We start from the raw sequence: 21,725 nt of genomic DNA on the forward strand, positions 1-21,725 counted from the left end.
ACAAGACAGTTTGCTGCAGCAGGGATAGGCTGACAGAACGCTGGGTTGAAAACCATTGCGGCAATGCGCATGCGAACTTGTTGGAGGATTTAGCTAGCTGCTAGCTAGCCTGCTTTGTAACTTGAGTTGTTCACTCATCAGTCAATAAGGCTTTGTTTAAACGTCGGCATATATTGTTTCATGACTTTGTATTCATTGAATTAGATTTAATATTGGTGACATTACTGGTGCTGTCTTTAGCCCACATAAAATGACCGAACAATCATCCCTGCTGCTTCGAAAACAACTGGCAGGTAAATAGGCGGTGTTATTTGCTAGCTAGCCACGCACCACCCTAGATAGCTACACAGCTTGGTGGAATGGTCCTAGACCTAGATACTGTAGTTGTCATTGCTAAACATACAACATTGTAATTCAGCTAGATATCCACATTTATGGCCAAACAAGCTAGTAAGCTATATAGCTGCTGCTAGTTATCTGTGTTTGTTTAGCTAAACTACCTAGCTAAGCACATGGCTTAGCTGTCAGTTGTTTGGTTAATGTCAGGTAGTCTAGCTTTCTACTGTACGTTCAATCATATATTTCACATAGCTATCTAGCTAGCTCGGCTCGGCAAGCATGCCAATAACTTATATCTTAGTTAGAAGTAGATATGCCATGCTTAACTTTCCGAGTCTTTTTCATGTGTCTAAATTTAGAGCTCAACAAGAACCCAGTGGAAGGCTTCTCTGCTGGCCTCATAGACGATGATGACATCTACCAGTGGGAGGTGGTCGTCATTGGACCTCAAGATACACTCTTGTGAGTTGGATAAATTACTGACGCAGTATGTTCTATTCTCACTCTTCTGTTTACCTTACCACCCGACTGATATTTGATCACTATTCTTTTTTTTATTCCAGTGAAGGAGGATTCTTCAAAGCATACTTGATTTTCCCTCATGACTACCCCCATAGACCTCCCAAGATGAAGTTCATCACAGAAATCTGGCACCCCAACGGTAATGTTCGTCCCGCTACAGCCGCTGTCTACATGGATCACAATATCGTCATTCTGAACCCTCAGCAGGGGAATCTTAACCAAGCCTCCCTCTTTGCCCTCCCGTTAGTTTCAAAGAATGGGGACGTCTGCATCTCCATTCTGCACGAACCTGGGGAGGACAAGTTTGGCTATGAGAAGCCAGAGGAGCGCTGGCTGCCCATCCACACAGTGGAGACTATCATGATCAGTGTCATCTCCATGCTGGCAGACCCCAACGGAGACTCGCCTGCTAACGTGGACGCAGCTGTAAGTCTTTCAGCACAGGCCACACATTTACATGTAGTCGTTTTAGCAGACGCTCTTATCCAGAGCGACTTACAGTGAGTACAGGGACATTCTCCCCCCCCCCCCCCCCCCAGGCAAGTAGGGTGAAGTGCCTTGCCCAAGGACACAACGTCATTTTGCACGGCCGGGAATCGAACGGGCAACCTTCTGATTACCGGTACATGGTCGCTGTGTGCGATACGATGTGTTGTGTGGTTTCTGATCGACTGTTTTGTTGTGCCTTGCAGAAAGAGTGGCGAGAGGATCCTACAGGGGAGTTTAAGAGAAAGGTGGCACGTTGTGTGAGGAGAAGTCAGGAGATGGCGTTTGACTAGGTCTTCTGTCTCACGGTAAGTGTCTTGACGTTTCAATATGTTTCAGGTGCGTGAAAGTAAATGAGCAATCTCTTGTCTCCAAAATTCAAACGTGTATTTTAATCGTTTTTCTTTTGAATTTTCCCCAGATTCGTTTCAATCATGTTGCTCTTCAAACAGACTTTTTACACCAGTATTTTACTCATAGAAAGGAAGATATACCCACCGTTTTGTTTTGTAAATAGGGTCTGATCTGATTACCACCAGGTAAATGATGTAGGCAGAACATGCATCCCTTGGAGTGAGCCCAGTTTTCTCTGTTTTGTGTGTTCTTTATTTATTTTGACAAGTATTCCAACAAACCAACAACATGCACGTTCTTTTCATTTGTTTTAAGAGCTTGTTCTTTATTTTTGACCTGCCACTGAGCCATGTATCCTATACTTATTTCTTATGCAATTTTGGAGGTTGGAGCATTTGAGGTCATAGGGAGCGAGGAGGAGGAAGAGGAATTGATACAGATGGGCAATGGCATTCCTTGTCCCTAACCCTAAACTCTGGAACCTACCCTCTCCAAAGTGTTCTGCAAAGACCCCTTGATCTCTTCTCATGGGTTCAACACACTGTTGCCTTAAGTTGTTTCCCTTAAATCAAAGGAAACTGTCTCCAGTGATGTCAATGACTGTGTCAGGACTCATCTCTTCATTTTTTTGATCAAGATATTCTTTTGGACAAACCAAAAAGCTACGAATCTCAAGAATGAGGGACAGAGAATATTTTTTTGTAATCAAGATCTCAGCTCTAAAATACTATTTTTTGTGTATGTAAATATTATGAACTGTACCACAGGTATGTGATTTGTGCTTTGTGTAATTTCCCTTTTGGAGAACCCCCCCTGTCTTTAGATAGCACTGCATATCCATGAACGTGATTAGAGTAAATTGTAATCCAGTTCTATAATTCAGCCATTTTGTTTAGGAAGGTGTATTTTAGCCTGAATCTGGTTGGAAGTCAAGTACATAGTTGAGGGTACGTCTATTAACCTTTCAGCAATGTCTGCATGTGTACATGAATTTAGCCTAGAATATGAACAGATCTGCATCCAAGTCCTTCTAATTAATATCGTGAAGCAAAATGATCCACATAACATTCTGAAGGTTTGACTTACTTTAACTTCTAAGGCTCAATGGGTTGGAAGCCCAGACTGGTGTTGCCCTTTTCTCCTTTGATGGTTTTGGTTTTAGTTGCAGCACTACTTGTCTTCTGTTCAGTTTTCTGAACATTTAATGCAGATTTGCTTTTAGATTTAATAAACATTTCTCAACTTCCAGACTTGATTTATTTGAGGAAGGTATTGATGAAATGAACACCTTGTTACTACTACCACCAAATTCATGTTATTCTGTGAAATTAGCCTTAGCTTTTGAAATAGCAAATTGAATATGGAAGCGATTTGAAATGGATTTGATATGCAGAAAATACGGAACCATGAATCGTAACTATTACTTTACGCCCTGGAAAATAAGTTGACCCCCCCCAGATTATCATTGTATAATTCGCATTCTGGTTAGTATGTGTGTTTTGGGGTCAATGACCAAAGGGGTTAGCATGTGTGTTTTGGATTAAATGGCCAAAGGGATTAGTATGTGTTCAGAGTGAGAATTATACAATGATAATCGGGGGGGGACCCCGTGGTGTCGTGGGTTGAGAACAAGGGCCTAAACCACAATAAAAACGTATGTTGTCCTTTGGCATTTAGTAGTGTCATAAGGGCAATTACACTGTCTTGTAGACAGTAAATTTGCAGGAACACTCTGTGGCTCAGTGGGTAAGCACGTGTACCATTGAGTCTACTGCCAAACACGGTACCCCTGGTTCAAATCTCACTCAAACCAATTCATAGTTCATTTAACTGATATCAGTTAAGTAATATATATGTTATTTCCAAGTATATAGAAGGGGGACCCCGTGGTGTAGTGGGTTGAGAACAAGGACCTAAACCACAACGATATGGGTTCAAATCCAGCATAGAGCGTAGTGCCCAGATCCCTGTAACCGCAGCGCACTCCCCGACTGTCCAGATCCCCTCTACCAACTGTCTTCCCAGATCCCCAACTGTCCCACCAGGAAAGACAGTTGGGGATCTGGGCAGTGCGATGTGGCCACAGGAGTCTAAAAATAAATTTACCTTTTATCAGTTTTATTTATAAGTCGAGTTTTATTTATAAGTCGAAGAGCAAAAATGTTGCTGTAAGAAGATCCTTCAGCCAGACTTGAACACAGGACCCCTCACACAGTAGCCCACATCCTTAACCACTGAGCTATCAGGGATCGTAACAATCTTCACGCAACATTTAAATTTGACATTGACCTATCTAGTTGTAACAACCTGCAGAGTTAAGGTGTCAGAAAACCAGAAGAAAGCAGGGCTCACCTGTTGGCTCACTGGGTTAGTGTGTATGCTCTGAAAGCTTGGGCAGTATTGCAATAACATGGGTTCAAATCCAGCTGTCACCCTTTTCTGTATGTCTTCCTCCCGCTCCATTCTTTTCCTGTCACACTTCAATAAATTGTCCTGCTGGAATTTAGTTCTGGAATAAACTACTCACAGAGTCGTAGAGCCTAGCGGTACTTACGTAGGAAGTGATGTAAAACATACTACATAAAAGAATGTTTCCCTCGAAAGTTTTAATAGTTTTATTGAATCAAGCACCAGCTTAACATGATAAATGAAATCACAATGGTATGTCTTTGCAATTGTTGCATTATTCAGTATAAAAATCAAGATCAGAATAACCACTGGTGGTCCTGAGTGGTCTACTGTCCAGGAGCTGACAGGCTTTTGTTCATGAACTGTTTCTTTACAAAGCACACCCACCACTGAAACAGAGAGAGAGACAGAGAGACAGAGAGAGACAGAGAGAGAGAGGTTCAGAGTCAACACATTTCAGTCGGCTCAGTGTTTGCATCATTTTCAAATGATTGTTAGCTGACTGTTAGCTGTAACTGGTTATCATGGGATAGCCAGGTCAGAGGTCAGGGTCTCACCTTGCTGGGTTTGTCTGTCTGGGGGTCAAACACACGTTCGCATAGCCTCAGTCCGGTCTCCTGCCGGATCTGCTGCAGGTATGCCCTCATGGTCTCTGAGGACAGAATAAAGATCCATCTATGACTTAACATCCTGTGTTGTGACATCCATCCACATGTAAATCCAGCCTTGTAGTACTTGATGCATCCAGATTTATTCGTACAACACATCCTGTCAGTTCTTTTCCAACTACAGGAAGGAACCAGTAAGATATTTGTAAGCCATTTTCCTTTGACAAATTGACAACTGCCTAACAAGTGGCCCTAAGCAGTCACTACACAAGATCCCAACCAATCAATATCCTTACCCCCTTCCTGTTTGCTGCTGGGTTTGGCATACATGGCATTGAGGGGGAAGCCAGGTTCTCCTGGGATGGGGAAGTTAGTGATGCCCAGAGTGTACATCTCCTTCTGTCCCTGCCCCTTGGAGCTGCACTAGAAACACAGGGAGAGCAAGGAATGTTCAGCATACAAAAAAACATGTTTTTGATCAACTACCATTGGATTCTAGCTTAATGTAGATATATTTTTGTTTGTTTTAGTGGGATCCAGGTACCTTCTGCAGCTTCTTTAAGCATTCGGATATGTACAGGGTGACATAGATCAGTGTCCTGTCTGCCTCGTTCTGAAAACCAAACACACAAGTAATTCCAGTTAAAGCAGATACACAGACACTCTTTACTGGCCATACAATGGCCAGTCATGGCCTTAGAGCAGTAAGTGAAATGGTTAAACCGCTGTGAAACTACTATGTATGGCCTGCATCACCAAAGGCAACATTCATAAAGGCAGGCTGGGGCATGTAACCAGCCAACAACGTACGGGAGAACACTACCGAGCTTCTTTTAACTTGCCCAAATATTTGAGTGACTCCAAAACCGAGCACAAGTATTCATGAGAAAAATATAAATGTATTCCTTCAAAGGAAATGGGCATCAATTGTAGAAGTACATGCAATAGTAACCTCTTCACTGTCGTCTGACATACCTTGATTTCATAGTTCTTGAAGAATACGTTGGCTTTGAAGTAATAGATGGCCTCTTCAATGATGTCTGTGTCTTTGGCTGTTAAAATTAAGCATGGTTAGTATACAGAAGAGGAATAGTTCTTTATTAAGGGAAGAGGATGTAGACCAACTCATGATACCAAATAAGGAAGCAACTTGCAGCTTCATCTTAGCCTGTGATGAAACAAAATAGGGCTTTCTTCTGGTCTTCTATATAATCAAAACATGTTGTGTCCAAACAGACAATTGGTCTAGTCATCTGCATGGGGTTGACTATGAAAGATATACAACATTTCGAGGGCCACCTATCCATTGTTTTTAACAACCTTTGAGTTTGAGACTTACTCTTGTCTGAAGCAGGGCCCTTGAACTGGGATTTAATGGGTAGCATAGCCATGTTTCCAACTAACTGTGTGTCAGAATCCATCAGGCTGGAGTGGTACGCCTGTGAAGGAAATCATAATGGAAATCACAATTGACAGGAGTTAAACATCGCTATCATCCATAGGAGGAGTTGAGTCACATCAGTATTGTTTATGCAAGAGTACTTTTGTAATGGTTTAGGGCGGCCTGAGATTTTTTAGCCATGATTGATAACCAGTTGGCGTACACGAAAGAAAGACAACTCAAGAATCTAGTAAAATAGTTAGATTAGGCTACGTGTAAGCAAGCTAGTCTATACGGTGGCTGTAGCACGAGCAGTTGCAATCAAATGTGAGTGATTGCGCGTCAAGATCATAATTTCTCTGATCGGTTAAATAGCTATTTTTGTGTTGGTAGCTATTATAAATGAAGCACTGTTTTGCACAGCTTCTGGTTAGCTAGGATGCTAATAGTACAGTGGTGGCTGGTAAGATCAGGAGCATACGGTGGCTCAGCAAGAAAATCCCAGTTGCTTGTCTTACAAATAAACTATACTCAACGCAAACATTTACAAATGATTAACATCGTGGAATATATGATTTTAAATGAGACTTACCGGCATTTTGAACAGCTATGTTGTAATTCTTCCTCAGAAAAATGTCAGTGGTGTAAGACACTGCTTCCGCTTGTCCCACCCAACAATTCTTTACAGGAAGTGGTTTAATGTAATGCATTTAAATGTCACAAGATGGCGACAAAACGATGGTTTAGCAATAGGTCTATGGCTTAGATTCAAAATTGGGTACATTTATTAAATCAAACGAAAACTCTCAGTTGAATATTTTCAGTGCCAAATGGACTGAAACGATTACTCATGTATTACAATTAAAAGAACTGAAAACCGTAACAATTAAATTGGGGCATTGGGCAAAATGTGTTTTGGGATTACTTATAAAATCTGAAATTACTCACTAACGCCCCTTTGTCTTTATACAGTAGCTGTGAAAGTGCACCAGTCCGTTTCATCATTTTACAATATTTTATTAAAAAATATAAGCAATATATTCAAAAACAGTTGTCTTTTTCTTTCAGTTTCTTCAATGTTTTGAAGAAACAGTAGGTAACATGTTTAATTTAATTGGATGGAGTTGTCGTTGGGCAATACCCTGTTATCTGAATGACAAATAATGCCGCAACCTAAATAATAAACTGAGGAATAAATACTACAGTTCCATTGAAATGTCTTCTTCAAAGTGTGAGTATGTTTTTTTTTTTCATTTCTTCCTCATCCAAGTCTTGTGTCAGCCTTCTGATTTGTCTTGGAATAATTCATCATAGTTTGTGTTGCTGGGATCCTCGTCATTCTCCTAGGGATAGACGTGACGTACAATAAAATATAGTGTACTATAAATGTTTTGTCCACATGATTAACCCTCGTGCTGCCTTCGGGTCACATGACCCAAAGGTTCATAACGAACCATTGTTGTGTTTACCCAATTTTACCCAATACAAAAACAAATAAAAATAATTTTCTTTTAACCATTCCAATGTGGGGGGTCTGAGACAGCCCGACAGTTAAAAGAAAATGCTTCACTTTGTTTTTGTATGAGGTAAATTTGTCGCAATACGACGGTGGGTCACAATGACTGATGGGTCAGAATGACCCGAAGATAACACAAGGGTTAAACAGTCAATAAAATATACAATTAAATGATTACATGTTATTCCTTTATCCAACACGTGCATATAGAAAGTAGGAAACTATGCATTATTCACCTTTGGCTCCTTAACCTCCAGATCTTCTCCATACTGTATGGAGAAGTCGATGTGCTGCAACACTATATTGATGCCTTCCTCGTCTGTGCGGTCAAAAGGCAGGAACCTTACCATGCTGTAGTCATCAATCTAGAGAGTACAGAGTAAGAGAGCGTAAGAGAGTAGTAAGTATCATTCCAGAGCATTCCCTAAATACAAAATAAAAGTCACAGAGCTTCACCGAGGAGAGAGGGATCAATTTGACAGTCAGTAATGCCGTTTCTGACCAGACTTGTATTCACTGAACTATGTGATCTTACCAAACCACAGATAGCTTTGGTCAGCTTCTTAAATCTCTTGCTTCTGATGCTGGCTGCGTTGTCCTGCATCATTGAATACATGTCTGGGTCCATGTATCTGATAGGAAGGAGGTAGATCAATAACTGCTAGCCTAGACTGAAGAAGCCTAGACAGATATACTGTGAAACAACACAGACACACACCATTTTTGTCCCACTCTGATACCGGTACCTACTTTTCGATCTCCTTCTTGGCATTGGGACTGAGCAAGTCCATCTTGGTCATGATGTTGACCTGAGGGATTTCCAAGGACACCATGGCACTTAATGCAGCCATGACACCTGAGATGAACTGGAAAGGAGCATACAAGGGTTCAAGCCTCAATGAGCAGCTCTGATTCCAGATCATGTCTATTATAGATGTTCACTGCATTCAGTATAATAATTTATTTCACATCACGATTGATAAGTCGTAACTGTGAGTCAAAGAAAGCGTCAATGGGGGTCTTTACCTTGAAAGTCTCAATCATAAACTGCGAGTCAACCAGGAAGACGCCACAAACACGGAACTCCCACTGCTGGAGCTGTTCCACAAGCTGTCTCATCACAGGGAGGTGTGTGTAGAGCTCTATCTGACCTGCACCCAAAGGACTATTATCATAAGTAAACAAACACAACTAGTTCTTACAACCTCGTCATTGATAATATGATACCCGTCCTTGTCCTTGCAAGCAAGGACAGCTGGCAGCTTACCTGGACAATCGAACAGAATATAGTCATCCTCCACGTGACCCAGACTCTCCTCAAGCCAATCAAAGTTGTTGGCAAAGTACTCCATGCAGAAGACGAGACCTCCATTCGGACCAAAGCGCAAAGAGTCATCCTCCATGACATCATCTACCTGGATCAGCTCACGGATGTCTGCGGAGAAGTAAACATTGTGTGAACCGAACCATAAATAAACACAAGTGTATTCGTTAAAACTAGAGTTTCTTACCTGCCATGACAGGGTAGTTAAAATGCTCAGCTGCTGGATCCAGGTTGACTACCTGTACAGAACGGTGAATAGCCTCTGCATGCTGAATCATTGTAGTACAGTAGGTACTCTGAAATGGGAACAAATTGGAAGATATGGATATAGGTCGAGAAAGAGAGGGAGAAGATGTAAGGAGGTTTCGTTTTGGAAAGCTTCAAACGTATTTTGATGCAAAAGGGGACACACTGAAATTACAAAAGTGTTGAAAAACTTAAATCGAAGCAAACTTGGTACTTTTACGGTGTAGTTGATTTTAAGTAATTGCAACCAGTCACATCAGATATTAAGAGATAATAATTACGTTTGCTTGCTAGCTAGCTAATTTCAGCATCACCACAGCCTGGATATTAAGTTACAGTACGTTAGTTTGAGGGAGATACAGTACCTTGCCGCTGCCCGCCGGTCCCATCACAAGTTGTGCGTAACGAGGCATTTGACACTCCTGTTCCGGACAGTACTATCGTAACAGTAACCCTCCCAAGTTTTTTTTAAATGGATAAGTGTTTCGACACAAGCGGTTATACCTTCATATTATTTATATCCCTTATCAACATCATGGTAATAGGAGGCAACCATTTTTTTTTTACCATGAGTGTAGGTACAGCTGCCGTATTGCGCCAAAAAGCTCTCGTAAAGAAAATGCAATTCTGCTCAGCGGCGTACCTTGAAATCGTGGGCTGTGCGATTGCTGCGAGCCTGCGACAGTTGGGTCCGGCCAAGCTACAGGCGTTCATAATTCTGTCTAGCTTTTTATTTTATTATATGAATTAATAATATTGCTTCTTGATATGAAAAAGCAAGTGACTTTTGCTAACGTAGTCAAATTCCACAACAACGTGCATGGACATCAACAGGACAACCCCATGTCTAGGTGAGACTATTACTGAGTCTTGGGTGACTTTTGGTTGGTTGTTTTCTCCTGATGATTCTAAAAACCTTTAACATTAGTATTTCAACGATGATGTAGATCTCGTAAATTGTGTACATATCAATGTCGACTATATCGCCCAAAACAGAATAGACTAAAACAAATAGGAATGAAACCAAATCTGTGATGTAGGTGGTGATAGAAACAGCAGCAGTAGTGAAGGAAAACTGTAAGGGACAAAATCAAAGAATACTGTGTCTTTATTGCAGGTATACTGGATTACAGTACTCCAAAAGAGGTACATTTACGTTCCGCAAAACAAGTTTGGACAAAAGATGCCACATTGTGTGGTTTGTCCAAAGCTAGGTTGGCCTAATGGGGACACCTGTGGCATGCTGCCATCTAAGGACACCAGAGGAAACACTACACCCGAGATTGGTCTAAGGACAGTGTTGGTAACAAGAGGATAATTTACTGCCACTGTGATCCCATTAGAGTACTTTAGGTCATCCTTAAGTTAATGAGGTCATCAACCTATTGACACAAATCCAACCAACAGGATGTGTAGATTTTATGATGATTTATATATTATGATCACGTGAAGTCAGATATTCTTTCATTCCTCTCTTTGCAGCACCGGGCAGTGTAAACCTCAGCAGTGGTTTAAGAACCTTGAGACTGCCAGCACCCAGTCGACATATGAAAACCATTCACATACCCAAGACTATAGCAAAGGCTCCCTTTCTAGAGGTGCAGCCAGATGTATATGAAATATCAAACAATATTTGAAGGTAAATGCATGGGAAGTGAGGCATTTTCAATCTCTGTGTCATTCCCAGAACTCCTATCTGACACCTGGTCAGAGGCGGTACCTGCATACCATTGCAGACACCTGCAGCACGGGGCACGTGCACAAGCTAATTCAGCAGCACTATATGAACGTGTTGCACAGGTGTATTCAAGCAGGTGAGACAGCCAAGCCTGAAAAAGACACATACACGTAACGAAGCGGTGTAGGAACACGAACACCCCTCGTCTAAGGAATTGCAAAGCCCAGACCGACTTTAGACAAGGCTGTTGTTGGTACTTAGCGATTGTCGCATTGTGACTTTTGTGCTACTTCTGTCCGAAGGCCAACATCTGGTGAAGGATGACATAGTGGGGAACCAGGAGGTTGAGTCACTGCCCAATGAAAATGAGAGTGAGATCCAGAAACAATCTGGTCCAAAGAACCGTGAACGGAAAAGTTCTGTGCGTTCTGGGAAAACCACTCTCCCGAAAATCCCCAATCGACATTCGAGGTAGGTTCCAGACATGCGAATAAGCTGACACGATGAGACACGATGTCACTACATTCTATTTTGTCCAACGTCACAGGACATTCTCTGACAACTCGCCGTCAAAACACAGGAAGGCCAAGAAGCACACTGCTAACAGAGTCGCCACAATGAAAAAACCCAAGCCTGGACGTAAGTGTGGGGCAGTCGGTGTGGCTTACTGAGACCTTACAGCAATTTAGTAATTGCAATCATTATTAGTGACAGTCATGATTATCTGACGACGAAGAGCTTTCGTGCGTGTCTTTGCTCCAGGGTCCAAGCTGTGGGAGGATGACCTCCCTTTTGACCTGGAGGAGGCGGATGACTCGCTGAGCGAATGCCTGAGCTCACTGTCTATGATGGAGGAAGAGTACGATCCCATGGGATTGACAGCATCCCCCATCAACTTACCTGATTTATGAGAACACGCTCCTGGGCCTGATTTAAACATTACAGCTGCCGTAAGTCTTACTACGTAAGGAGAACACAATTCTGACAGTGATATGAGATTTTTATTACGGGAAAAATTGGAATAAGATAAACTACAGGAAAATTCCAACGTCTAAAAGAACTCATTGCATGAGGGAAATAAAAAAAAATGGCACCAAATATTTCTTTAATGACATTATGCACATACATGTGACATTATTGCATTCTCTACAGACACCAGGATGGATGGTCAAATACAAGCGAATGCTGATGACATATAAACGATATCATACATTTCTTTTTGAGTTAAGTTAGCAAACAGTTATGGTACAGCATTAGCATTGTGATGACATAATTGGAGCTGCAGGTGGAAAGGAATGAAACGATACACAAAGTGAACGACAACAACCCATGCCTCCACCCTCCCTCCCTACCATTCTACCTCCCTCCCTCCCATGCTTTAGGACTTCTTGTACTCGATCCTCTCCACTTTAACGTCATCTCCAATGAGCTGATAGACATACGTGACCACTGTGGAGGCTTGGATGTCCATCAATACAAAGGATGGGATGATGTTGCTGTGAGGAAACATGAAAAGAGTGGTCGTCCGTTAGGATTACATACCCCTCCGTCCAGTAGGTCTTTACGGGACGGAATCTTCTGGAAGTTGATCTCAAGAGACCTATTCGGTCACATACCTTTCCAGTGCGTTGTAGGCGCCAGTGGCCGAGCCAGGGTTGATGTAGAACTTGTTCTCGTTCTCAAAGGCCTCAAACTTATGCGTGTGTCCTGAGATGAGGATGTCGACGTCAAGCTGCCTCTGCAACAGCGCCAGGCTAGCCATGTCTCCCCAGGGGATCACTTGGTGGCCATGGATGAGGCCGATCTTAAACTGACCCACCGTCACAACCTTCTGTTCGGGGTAGTTCAGGTTCTGTGGAACAGGCACACGGAGCAGTTACATTAAAATGATCTGCTCGGATCATTCTCATCTCACCTTTCTAATAAACGGCATTTTCCATTTTTATATTATAGAAGGCACAAAACATAGATAGGTGATGGGTTCGACAGGAGGTCATGTACTGTAGATGGGACTTAAATTTAAATTAATCAAATTTAAATTAATGTACATTTAAATTAAATTGATGCAGAAACAGACCTCGTCAAAGTCTCCCCTGACGATGTGCACGTCCCCGGCCAAGGTCTTCAAGTAGTCATAGCTCTCTTTGGTGCAGAGGTTGCCTGTGCAGAGGATGTGCTGGATCTTGCCTGGAACCAGTAGCTTCTTGAACTTGGCTGGCAGGGTGTTGCATCGGTGGGGAATGTGCAAGTCACCTAACACCAGGACCAACTAGCAAGCAACAGACAGTTAATGGGTAAAACGGTAAGTTAGGACAAATAATAGAATGCTTTCGGACTGTACCCACTCTTAGCAAGGCCACAGTATGCAGGCTATCACAGGCAGAGCTAGTCTTACTTTGTTTCTCCACAAAAGCTTTATGTGGAAAGACAATGGGACAAACAGGATGATTTGATTTTCTACCGAACCACCATAAGGCATTCATTATACCACAGAACAAGAAGTACACTTCAATAACCTCCTTCATATAATTCTCATATCTGATTTAGAAGTATATACAGAAACAGCATCAGTCTATATTGAAACGACAAGTGAAAAGTGAATAGAAAATGTGCATCCAGAGATTGAATGCCAGCACCATTACACAATTATCATTTTTGCTATAAGCCTATTTATTTTATACTGTGCCTTTCACTTCATGAACACCATAGGGGTTAGAAATAAATGGGCAGGGGCACTCAATAGTTGGAGTTTACACTGGATGCCTCAACAGCACAAACCACAAACTATGAACTATGAAACACAGCATGACAGTTCACACATTTCTGGGGTTTTTAAACATATTTGAATTAATGTATATCCTACATTAAAGGCTTAGCAGCCCACACAAAGTTAGGAGAGTATTCATAAAAAATAAGAATCAGATTACTGTATATTCTTAATGATATGTTGCTTTATTATATTTTATCTTAGCACAATGCTTGCTGACACTGCAGACACTGCGGTGGTTCTACAGTCCCTTAGCCAGACCCCGTTGTTAGTGTGCACGACAGAGCAATAGAAGACAGGAATAACAGGACACACTGGGGGGGACTTACCCGATGACCAGCCTGTACACAACGTAGAGGTTCATTGGAAGGAGGGGAGGGTGGGAGGGGAGAGCGTGAGACAGGTGGGAGGCATGATGTGTGCAGAGAGATTGCGATGATGCATAATCAAAAATGTAAAAAGAAAACAGGTGGGACAAGAGGGGAAAACTGAAATTAGAAATGAAAAGTGGATGGATTAAGTAAGTATTCATTCCAAAGGATTAGAGGTGATGGTAGTTAATTTGTTAATGGATGGTTAGTGATCCACACAACAGCGTGACAGTGTCTGGTGCACATCTAGCATCACGTAAAGCTCTGTTGTGATTGAAATGTGGAATTCACCAACAGTTTTAGACCTGCTAAGCAGCAAATAGTAACATCATTCTAGGCAGTGTCAAATATGTTTTGCTTTTTGATAGTGTTCGTTGCTACATTTGAAGCTATGGACATAATATTAAAGGTAGCCAAACGCAATGTGTGGCTCACTGCCTCGCAAATGTTGCTGATGTAGCTACCAAGTCTAGTACAGTAGTGCTAATACGAGTGACTGATTATCTGTTACACGCAGAAACAAACATCATGCTTGAAGGACATCAAATGATAAACTGAAAATAAAACACCGTGCAAGTGGGAAAAGGTGAACAGTGCTGAAACTTGTTCTAGTTTGCTTTTACTGATCACTTTTTCATCTGTCATGTGATCATCCACCACGGGCTAAATAGCTGACCAATGTTCCGGCTTCAAAACAATGCTAAAACACAAACGATCTAATAGCATATTGTCCTTTAAGCCTGAAGCAACTGAAATTTGGAGCACAAACAGTCGATAAAATGGCCAGACATGAGATTCTTTGGTTCTTAAGACTTACCATTTTCTATTCTGCTGTATCTGCTTGCCAAACTCAGGAAGCGACTACGCACAATAACGTAAAGTGCGTAGACCTACGTCGAACTCTCAGCCAATTGAATGCGAGTACGCCTACGAACGCCAATCAGGGACAATATTCGTGTGTTGCTCTAGCTCCATAAAATCTACACGTTCAACTGAACTCAAAAGAAGTACCTCGGAAGAACTCATAAAATAACATAGTAGTAAAATTTCAACAAGCTACCTAATACGTTTGATAATTATAGCAAAGCAAAGCTCAACATCGTTTTTTAACGGTTTATTGTATAGTTTGTCACCAAAAGTAAACAAGAAAGGAGTATGGGGGAGAGAAATACATGTAGGTTGAAGAAGTGAATCAAGATGTCAAAACAACAATTCTACTCCAGGGAGAAGTGCCGGCTCAAAACCCCTCCACCTCCCTGCAGCAGCTCAGTGGCTGGTTCAAACTCCAGTGGCACCCCCTTGTTCGTTTTCTGCTTCAGGTCTCGCTCTATTAGCTGTGAACAAGCATGAGCACACAAACACAGTAAGAGCATGCATGCTGTACATATACAGTTCACCACTGTCCAGACACTGAAGAGGCAATATGATCATTTAAACCTACCTCGTAAGTGGACAGTTCCAGCAGCTCACTGATGTCATCCTCCTTATCACCCAGGGGCTTGTTGATTGCCATGGCAGCTTTGGCCACATCAGGATGGTAGTGCTTCTGCAGGGTCTGTACAACGGAACAGCCGACAGTGATTAGAGTCCATCTACTGGTATGTAGATGACATCACAGCTTGACTCTCTTCCAAACCTGTAACTACACACCTGAATTTCCCATAGACTGCTGTCCAGGGCGTGGCACTGGGCCGGGTCCTCCTCCATCATAAGGTATGGGTCATCGCAGGCCACTAGCACGACACATACACAATCATTTATCAGCATGAAGACAAGCCGATGCAAGCCGTGACCTTCTTAAAAGGGAGCGAGAGAGAGAGAGAGAACCACCAGTACCATCGACTGCACTCGGCCGGTGAATGAGGACTCTGCAGGCGGGGTGGCGGCGGATGAGGTTGCAGATGAAGGGCAGTAACATGAGGAGAGCAGTAGGGGGCGCTGTGAGGGCCAGGCGGGCCAGGCGTTTGGCAAAGGCTGCCACCAAGTACACAGGCAGGTGACTGGCAAGGATTATGGAGAAAGAGAGTGAGGAAGGGAGAGTAGTAATATGACAAAAGTAGAATGACTTTAAAATATATATTTTTTTATATACATATATATATATATATATATATATATATATATATATATTCTTCCTTGAAGCCTTCGCTCTCTAACCCTCTACGAGTGCTGAGGAAAATGCAGTGCTAGACATTAATAGTGGCAAGAGAGAAAGCGGGGACTTACGAGGAGGAGAGGAAGAGGTTGGTTAGGTGGAAGAATCTGGCTCTGTACTTGACATGAAAGACCGAGGGGTCCAGCAGATTGTACAGCTTCTTATAAAAATCTGGATAGTCTCTGCGGGGGAAAAAAGGAAAGTAGGTGTCATCGCTTGATCCCTGAACACAAACCACACTGGGTTATGCAACCCTGATCTAATCAATATCACAGTTACATATCTACGGAACATACTGCTGGAAAAATACAGACAAGGCATGTCATTGTGTTTGTGGATGACTCACAGATTGTGTTGATGTATCAGTACAAACAAGCCATTGAGGGCCAGAAGGCTGATTGCCCCTCCTGTGTAAGAAGACAGAAAATGTAAGATGATGAAAGTCCTCCTCATGTTTACTGCGCAGTAAGAGTCATATTCATTTGATGAGCGCATTCAAACAGCACAACGGTAACTTGTCAAATCCAGCAGATCAGTTAACAGTCCATCAGTGTCCTGTGCATGTGCGACTCACCGACATCATAGGCCGCAGTGAGAAAGTCAATCATGAGTGTGGGCTGGCTCATGTGAGGCAGGATGGAGTCATGCAGGATTACCAGAACCTTCTTGTACATGCTGCCCGGTAACTAAGCAACAGATGGAAGTGTTTCAATGTTATAGCAGTGTGGATGAGAACAGCTGATGGCAACAAAAAAAAAGAAGAAATGTGAAACAATATTTAAAGAATTGATGTCGTAGTACTAATCTAGTTTTACCTTATATTTCAAAAATCCGAGCCACATCCGCTCAAATGCACGCTTGTGTTCCTGACGGGGAGAATTCAAAATAGAATTGGTATAAGACTAAATTACATGATGTGATGTTGATGGGAGGTTCTGCTTACTTTCAGTTTAGCTGCTTTCCAGTCTTTGTGTTTGGCTGTTGAATTTAAAACAAAAATAATACGATTGTTGAAAAATTGCTGTCACGTGTTACATTTAGCCTACTAAGTACATAATACCAATAACAAATACATGGGCTGACCTTCTTGTTTGACCATAAAGTTGGTGAATTCTGATTCTTGGCTGGGGAGGATGATGTTGGACAGCAGGATGAAGACATTGTTTTGGTAAACGGGCATCACTGCCTGAGAAGACCATTTAGGAGCAAATCAAAAACAGTGGCACAACATAATAAACACACAAGCCCAAGAGAAGAGCACCCCACTTGAAGTGTCACAGAAACTAAACGAGCCACGACATTTTATTCACTTAGCAAAAGCATTTCTACAAAACAACATACAAATAGTGCATAGGCAACTGGGCGACAACCGCCATCTAGTCATTCGTTTTCACGCTTGCTTTGATGATGCAGACGTACCCCTTTGTTTTTTTCCATGACCTTGCCCACGTTCTCCCGGACGGAGCTCATCACATAGTAGCGCACGTCTTCCATCTCCAAGAACTCCTGAAACCTGGAAATGAGCAGAGCCATGTCCTCCGTCTGAGACAGAAGCCGTTCCACCGCGGCCTTTATCAAGTCTCTGGGGAAACTGTAGTGTTCGCTCCAGTCCAAGTCCTGAAGAGGGAACTTTCCTTCTACCTCTGCGAACTTCATCAGTGTACACAGTGCGGTCTCCTACATCAGATCAGAGGAAAGCAATTCAGTACTTCTGCAAATCTGTTAAATAATGGTTCAGTTGAAAACTAGTCTGATACTGTATATTTGGGGGAGGGGTGGGGGATTTATAAATTCATAATGGGACAATACAACGTTCATGTATAGAGTATGTCCTGATTGACAGAATAGGCCTACAATTTACCTTAATCTGATATGAGTCATGGCTAATGTGTTCCAGAAGCAACTCCACACAACTGTTGTACCGATGGCGCATAAACATGCTGTACTTCTCGTCAGCAGTGTGGGTACCTGGAATATAACCACAGAACTCAGGGCTGAGAAACTGTCAACAGAAGCGTGTGGCACATGCATCCAAACTATGTATTTTCACCCTCGACCAAATAAAAGCATCTGTTGTCATCTGGATTGGTTTCATCGTCCATGTTCGTGTTCTTCATGTTCATCAACATATAAATCACATTATTTACGTGCACAATTATACTTGCCACTCAACATCTCCTCTTCCTTGGGTAGCTGCCCCACAAATAGGGCGCATCGCTCCAGTAAAGTGCAGAAAAGTTTGCTACATGAATTTGCGGCAGAGATCAAGTCTTTCTCTTTGTCTGACTGAAAAGTAAAAAGATACATTTGAATAGTAGTAAACATAACGTTCTGATGGTAGCATAGCCAGTTTAGCTTGTTAGTTAGCTGCAATGAGATTACAAGAGGAGTACAAAAGAAGAACTGGTGAAATTCCATACCTGAAGAAATTCAAGGATGTCAAAAACATCATTAGCATGCTTTCTGCTCTGAATAATTAAGTCTACTTTACTGCTTAAATCTGTTTTAGGTTGTTTAGCATGATTATCTTTAGGGCTGTCCTGCCTCACGTTGCGCTTCTTGGTCGTCGCCATGTTTCCTTGGTCTCGCTCGTTGAAAAAAAAGAAGTAATTGTGTTATTTCGCCCCCTTGTGGTCACGAAATGCTGCTGATCGTGATGGGAAGAAAAATAAATAAAAATGAAATGCAACTGCATGTCACAAATAGAAGGAAACTCTAAAGAAAGTATACCTAATTTTAACTTAAAGCAAGTAATGCTACTTCTGATTTTAGGCAGGACTGCTCATTCCTCCATTCACTACTCCAACTCCTAATGTAACTAACCTGATTCAGCAAATCAATAAATACATTAGGATCAAGTGCATCTACACCCATGCGGACAAACTCATACAAAAAGAAAAGAAATGCAGCTGAAAAACATCTCAATTGTTGTTGAAAGGATTTGCACTTGTGAGCTGGCTTTATAAGAACAATTGTTTATTTTTGTATTCCATAATTGAGCAAATCATTTCCATTGACTATAACCATTCCCCTATGACTAAAATAAAACTCAATTTGTATATATATAAACCGCAAATTAGTAAAGTACATTGTATCCCTGGTTTGTCTGGCATGTGACTCAGTCTGAGCCATCACCTTCATCTTCATCCTGGAAAACAGGAAAAAAAGATTCATGAGTACGTAGGATGTTATTACTGTATATTCTCTTAATATATACTTTTGAAAATTCTCTGCTTTCTTGTTGACCCACCAGCTTCTTATCCTTATCCTCCCGTAGCCCTGAAGCTGTGGCCTCAAAGTCGTGCAGGGTCAACGTGGCCATCCAGCTGGCCATGGAGCCTTCCTGGCCCTCGGTCTGCACGATGCTGGGGTAGATGTGCTCCTCCTTGAAGGCCTGGATCGAGTCCTCCTCTTGGGTCCATTCTAGCCGCTCGTGGATGCCGTCCCCGCCAAAGCGTTTATTGTACCTGTCAAAGTGGACCTTCTCCAGCACCAGCCCCAGCCCCGGGGCCTTGGGCACATCCACCTTCTCCTCCCCCCAGCTCCTCTGCAGAACCTCCTCCCCGGCGTAGCCCTTCATCACTGCGATCACCAGACCGATCATCTTCCTGATTTGGTGCATCATGAAGCTTTGGCCTCGCACAGTGATGACGGCAAACTCGGAGCCGCCGCGCACGAAGGGGTCGCCGCAAGACATCTCCGTGATGTAACGGCGGGCGCTGGGGTCTTTGGGTGCTTTCTGGGATGTGAAGTTGTGGAAGTTACGGGTGCCCTTGTACTGGGCAAAGAGGCGGTTGACTCTCTGCAGTGTCTCTGGCTCTAAACGGAAGGCGGAAGAATTCTGGGTGTCGTAGTCCTTTGGAGCAAAGGCCACACTGGGAAGCATGTAAGAGTAAGTGCGAGCGTCACAGTTGTTTTTGGAATTGAAACCCCCGGTAACTCTCTTGAAACCTGTTGATAAAAAAAAAAAAAGTAATCCAGTAATCCACAGTGAATCTGACAGAAAAGGCTTCATATTTTCCAACCGCACTTTATTTCACAATGTAATCTCACCAAGCACTCTTATTTGCGCTGGAAGATAAGAATTGATTTTCTCAACAATTTCTTCAATCAGCCACAGTTTCAGCGATACCACTTGACCAGCAGCAGAAACACCCTTACAAAAAAAAAATGTTTTCGAGAATGAATGCACGGCATGTCTCGATTTATATATATATTCATACAATGCAGTAAACATACCCAACAGCAACTACTCAGATTAGAGGTTTTACACACTATGCCTACCAATGTTCATACCTTGTCGGTTCTCGCACATCTTTGGAAAGACATTTTCTTCATGTCATCACCATGGTTTTCCGGAATGCATCCAGCCTTAATAAGTGCTCTGATCAACTCATCTTCAATGGTCATGAACTTGCAAGATCCAGCATTTCTCTAAACACAAATGTCCAAACCAAGACATAAGGTAACGACAGTGACAGATAATCTATGTGAATTTAGACCACTTGAAAATAAGATAGCTACCTGCATGCCATAGTACCCTTTTCCTGAATAGGCCATAAGTAGAACCACTTTCTTTTTCGGGTATTTCTTCTCATCAGCAGCCTGATCCTCCTCAGTTTTCACCTTCTTTGAGATGTGCCCATTCTCTCCCAAGTCCCCGCTTCCTTCCTCCACTCGCTTCAATGACTTGGCGGTCTGCATGTTCTCACACTCGGTGCTCATCATCCAACGGTACCCCACACACTTGTTAAGGCAACCTAATGGAGGATACAGAACGCATTCTTAACGAGATAACTCAACGAGCATTCAACTCTATCCTCACATAGAATACCTGGGAATTGGTCTTGGTATCGCCTTTTATACCCTCAAGAAGTCTGCCTTTTATATTCTGTCCTCCACATATCTTAGAGGGCAGATCAGAGGTTGGGCACATCTTTCAAAGGGTCAGTTCCAAGGAGCTTGCACGAGCTTAAGAATGGCAATATCACGCGAGCTCGAACTGGTGATGGAATACAGCTAGGGAGAAAAGACTCGCAAGTTCTGACCAATTCCCACTAGACAGACAGAAGGGTCAGTTAATTGGTAAAATCTACAGTTGGCTTCAGATCAGAGTTGAATCTACACTGCACAAGATGTCTAGCACAACTGTTCCTACCAGGCTTACCTTTACAATTGATTCTCAATAATCGTGAACTTGCTAAGACACTCAATACCGGACGAATTGTCAGCATATCTTGCAAAGCGATGGGGTGAACTGTAACGGAGGCAAGTAGGTCAGCTGCCTCAGTCCCACCAAGCTAATCTGAGCTAACTAAACTTAGCATCAAATAACAGCGTTGCGCTAGCTAGTTTTTCTAGTCATCCGTTAAAGATAGCAAAATGAGTAGAGAAAAAAACTTTTAGACGCTGCACTCACGAACTATCATCAAACATGGATGTCCCAATTGCGACCTGGCACGTTAGAAGTAGCTAGCTACAGTATACATATTTGTAATGTAAATAGCCTAGCTAGTGGTACATCAAGTGGGAACACACATGGCTACGCGAAACTTTAACCTTTCTATCG

General features: G+C 42.4%; 7 protein-coding genes across 17 annotated transcripts; 2 read left to right on the forward strand and 5 right to left on the reverse strand.

Moving 5' to 3' along the window:
• The first annotated feature begins 27 nt into the window (after positions 1-27).
• ube2g1b (ubiquitin-conjugating enzyme E2G 1b (UBC7 homolog, yeast)) lies at positions 28-2,947 on the forward strand. The gene is made up of 6 exons (XM_062483897.1): positions 28-293; positions 699-801; positions 903-1,000; positions 1,109-1,287; positions 1,554-1,655; positions 1,769-2,947. Exons 1-5 carry the CDS (start codon positions 251-253, stop codon positions 1,638-1,640), a joined length of 510 nt encoding a protein of 169 aa, XP_062339881.1. The 5' UTR covers positions 28-250; the 3' UTR covers positions 1,641-1,655; positions 1,769-2,947.
• Positions 2,948-4,301: 1,354 nt separating this feature from the next.
• Positions 4,302-6,818, reverse strand: arpc3 (actin related protein 2/3 complex, subunit 3). Its single transcript, XM_062483896.1, has 7 exons — positions 6,692-6,818; positions 6,058-6,157; positions 5,694-5,770; positions 5,263-5,331; positions 5,015-5,141; positions 4,668-4,762; positions 4,302-4,499 (listed from the first exon to the last, which is right to left on the reverse strand). Exons 1-7 carry the CDS (start codon positions 6,695-6,697, stop codon positions 4,437-4,439), a joined length of 537 nt encoding a protein of 178 aa, XP_062339880.1. The 5' UTR covers positions 6,698-6,818; the 3' UTR covers positions 4,302-4,436.
• A 277-nt stretch (positions 6,819-7,095) lies between these two features.
• Positions 7,096-9,770, reverse strand: gpn3 (GPN-loop GTPase 3). The gene is made up of 8 exons (XM_062483888.1): positions 9,551-9,770; positions 9,127-9,235; positions 8,883-9,050; positions 8,642-8,766; positions 8,366-8,481; positions 8,151-8,247; positions 7,852-7,980; positions 7,096-7,442 (listed from the first exon to the last, which is right to left on the reverse strand). Exons 1-8 carry the CDS (start codon positions 9,596-9,598, stop codon positions 7,377-7,379), a joined length of 858 nt encoding a protein of 285 aa, XP_062339872.1. The 5' UTR covers positions 9,599-9,770; the 3' UTR covers positions 7,096-7,376.
• On the forward strand, positions 9,570-12,038 carry LOC134038492 (protein FAM216A). 4 transcript variants are annotated; one of them, XM_062483889.1, is made up of 7 exons: positions 9,570-10,030; positions 10,303-10,331; positions 10,668-10,783; positions 10,873-10,999; positions 11,166-11,334; positions 11,411-11,502; positions 11,626-12,038. In XM_062483889.1, exons 1-7 carry the CDS (start codon positions 9,954-9,956, stop codon positions 11,772-11,774), a joined length of 759 nt encoding a protein of 252 aa, XP_062339873.1. In that variant the 5' UTR covers positions 9,570-9,953; the 3' UTR covers positions 11,775-12,038. The 4 variants fall into 4 exon arrangements, with proteins under 4 accessions (XP_062339873.1, XP_062339875.1, XP_062339874.1 ...); XM_062483891.1 differs by lacking the exon at positions 10,303-10,331 and adding an exon at positions 10,400-10,488 and having other exon boundaries at positions 9,895-10,030; XM_062483890.1 differs by lacking the exon at positions 10,303-10,331 and adding an exon at positions 10,396-10,488 and having other exon boundaries at positions 9,897-10,030.
• On the reverse strand, positions 11,883-14,957 carry vps29 (VPS29 retromer complex component). Its single transcript, XM_062483895.1, has 4 exons — positions 14,819-14,957; positions 12,941-13,132; positions 12,480-12,715; positions 11,883-12,359 (listed from the first exon to the last, which is right to left on the reverse strand). The coding sequence occupies exons 1-4, from the start codon at positions 14,819-14,821 to the stop codon at positions 12,242-12,244; spliced, it is 549 nt and encodes a 182-aa protein (XP_062339879.1). The 5' UTR covers positions 14,822-14,957; the 3' UTR covers positions 11,883-12,241.
• A 143-nt stretch (positions 14,958-15,100) lies between these two features.
• noc4l (nucleolar complex associated 4 homolog) lies at positions 15,101-18,762 on the reverse strand. The gene is made up of 14 exons (XM_062484053.1): positions 18,577-18,762; positions 18,322-18,442; positions 18,018-18,124; positions 17,576-17,833; positions 17,240-17,342; positions 17,100-17,134; positions 16,972-17,022; positions 16,731-16,842; positions 16,503-16,563; positions 16,228-16,338; positions 15,838-16,001; positions 15,652-15,734; positions 15,443-15,556; positions 15,101-15,335 (listed from the first exon to the last, which is right to left on the reverse strand). The coding sequence occupies exons 1-14, from the start codon at positions 18,727-18,729 to the stop codon at positions 15,216-15,218; spliced, it is 1,593 nt and encodes a 530-aa protein (XP_062340037.1). The 5' UTR covers positions 18,730-18,762; the 3' UTR covers positions 15,101-15,215.
• A 348-nt stretch (positions 18,763-19,110) lies between these two features.
• On the reverse strand, positions 19,111-21,721 carry pus1 (pseudouridine synthase 1). Of its 8 annotated transcripts, none has more exons than XM_062483881.1 (7): positions 21,324-21,716; positions 21,023-21,175; positions 20,681-20,916; positions 20,453-20,590; positions 20,210-20,312; positions 19,407-20,107; positions 19,111-19,304 (listed from the first exon to the last, which is right to left on the reverse strand). In XM_062483881.1, the coding sequence occupies exons 2-7, from the start codon at positions 21,090-21,092 to the stop codon at positions 19,275-19,277; spliced, it is 1,278 nt and encodes a 425-aa protein (XP_062339865.1). In that variant the 5' UTR covers positions 21,093-21,175; positions 21,324-21,716; the 3' UTR covers positions 19,111-19,274. The 8 variants fall into 8 exon arrangements, with proteins under 8 accessions (XP_062339865.1, XP_062339864.1, XP_062339869.1 ...); XM_062483880.1 differs by having other exon boundaries at positions 21,023-21,213; XM_062483885.1 differs by having other exon boundaries at positions 20,991-21,062; positions 21,324-21,715.
• Positions 21,722-21,725: the final 4 nt, after the last annotated feature.

The sequence above is a fragment of the Osmerus eperlanus genome, chromosome 18 (genome assembly GCF_963692335.1).
Source record: "Osmerus eperlanus chromosome 18, fOsmEpe2.1, whole genome shotgun sequence".
NCBI classification, from domain to species: Eukaryota; Metazoa; Chordata; class Actinopteri; order Osmeriformes; family Osmeridae; genus Osmerus; species Osmerus eperlanus.

What these genes read in the sequence shown, in the direction of transcription:
- ube2g1b (XM_062483897.1), top strand. Translation starts at nt 251, where the DNA reads ATGACCGAACAATCATCCCTGCTGCTTCGAAAACAACTGGCAG. An exon ending in GCTTCGAAAACAACTGGCAG is followed by an intron (nt 294 to 698) that starts GTAAATAGGCGG and finishes GTCTAAATTTAG; the next exon opens with AGCTCAACAAGAACCCAGTG. An exon ending in AGAAATCTGGCACCCCAACG is followed by an intron (nt 1,001 to 1,108) that starts GTAATGTTCGTC and finishes CCCTCCCGTTAG; the next exon opens with TTTCAAAGAATGGGGACGTC.
- arpc3 (XM_062483896.1), bottom strand. An exon ending in GGGCCCTGCTTCAGACAAGA is followed by an intron (nt 5,771 to 6,057) that starts GTAAGTCTCAAA and finishes TAATTTTAACAG; the next exon opens with CCAAAGACACAGACATCATT. An exon ending in CAGCAGCAAACAGGAAGGGG is followed by an intron (nt 4,763 to 5,014) that starts GTAAGGATATTG and finishes TTCTGTCCTCAG; the next exon opens with AGACCATGAGGGCATACCTG.
- gpn3 (XM_062483888.1), bottom strand. Translation starts at nt 9,598, where the DNA reads ATGCCTCGTTACGCACAACTTGTGATGGGACCGGCGGGCAGCGGCAAG. An exon ending in GACCGGCGGGCAGCGGCAAG is followed by an intron (nt 9,236 to 9,550) that starts GTACTGTATCTC and finishes TTCCCATTTCAG; the next exon opens with AGTACCTACTGTACTACAAT. An exon ending in TTATGATTGAGACTTTCAAG is followed by an intron (nt 8,482 to 8,641) that starts GTAAAGACCCCC and finishes GCTCCTTTCCAG; the next exon opens with TTCATCTCAGGTGTCATGGC.
- LOC134038492 (XM_062483889.1), top strand. Translation starts at nt 9,954, where the DNA reads ATGAAAAAGCAAGTGACTTTTGCTAACGTAGTCAAATTCCACAACAAC. An exon ending in CATCAACAGGACAACCCCAT is followed by an intron (nt 10,031 to 10,302) that starts GTCTAGGTGAGA and finishes TCTTTATTGCAG; the next exon opens with GTATACTGGATTACAGTACT. An exon ending in ATTACAGTACTCCAAAAGAG is followed by an intron (nt 10,332 to 10,667) that starts GTACATTTACGT and finishes CTCTCTTTGCAG; the next exon opens with CACCGGGCAGTGTAAACCTC.
- vps29 (XM_062483895.1), bottom strand. An exon ending in TCAGGGGAGACTTTGACGAG is followed by an intron (nt 12,716 to 12,940) that starts GTCTGTTTCTGC and finishes CCTGTTCCACAG; the next exon opens with AACCTGAACTACCCCGAACA. An exon ending in GCCTACAACGCACTGGAAAG is followed by an intron (nt 12,360 to 12,479) that starts GTATGTGACCGA and finishes GTTTCCTCACAG; the next exon opens with CAACATCATCCCATCCTTTG.
- noc4l (XM_062484053.1), bottom strand. Translation starts at nt 18,729, where the DNA reads ATGGCGACGACCAAGAAGCGCAACGTGAGGCAGGACAGCCCTAAAGAT. An exon ending in TCATGGAAAAAAACAAAGGG is followed by an intron (nt 17,343 to 17,575) that starts GTACGTCTGCAT and finishes TGGTCTTCTCAG; the next exon opens with GCAGTGATGCCCGTTTACCA. An exon ending in TGGAACTGTCCACTTACGAG is followed by an intron (nt 15,336 to 15,442) that starts GTAGGTTTAAAT and finishes GCTTGTTCACAG; the next exon opens with CTAATAGAGCGAGACCTGAA.
- pus1 (XM_062483881.1), bottom strand. Translation starts at nt 21,092, where the DNA reads ATGTGCCCAACCTCTGATCTGCCCTCTAAGATATGTGGAGGACAGAAT. An exon ending in AAAAGGCAGACTTCTTGAGG is followed by an intron (nt 20,917 to 21,022) that starts GTATAAAAGGCG and finishes ATCCTCCATTAG; the next exon opens with GTTGCCTTAACAAGTGTGTG. An exon ending in GATGTGCGAGAACCGACAAG is followed by an intron (nt 20,313 to 20,452) that starts GTATGAACATTG and finishes TTTTTTTGTAAG; the next exon opens with GGTGTTTCTGCTGCTGGTCA.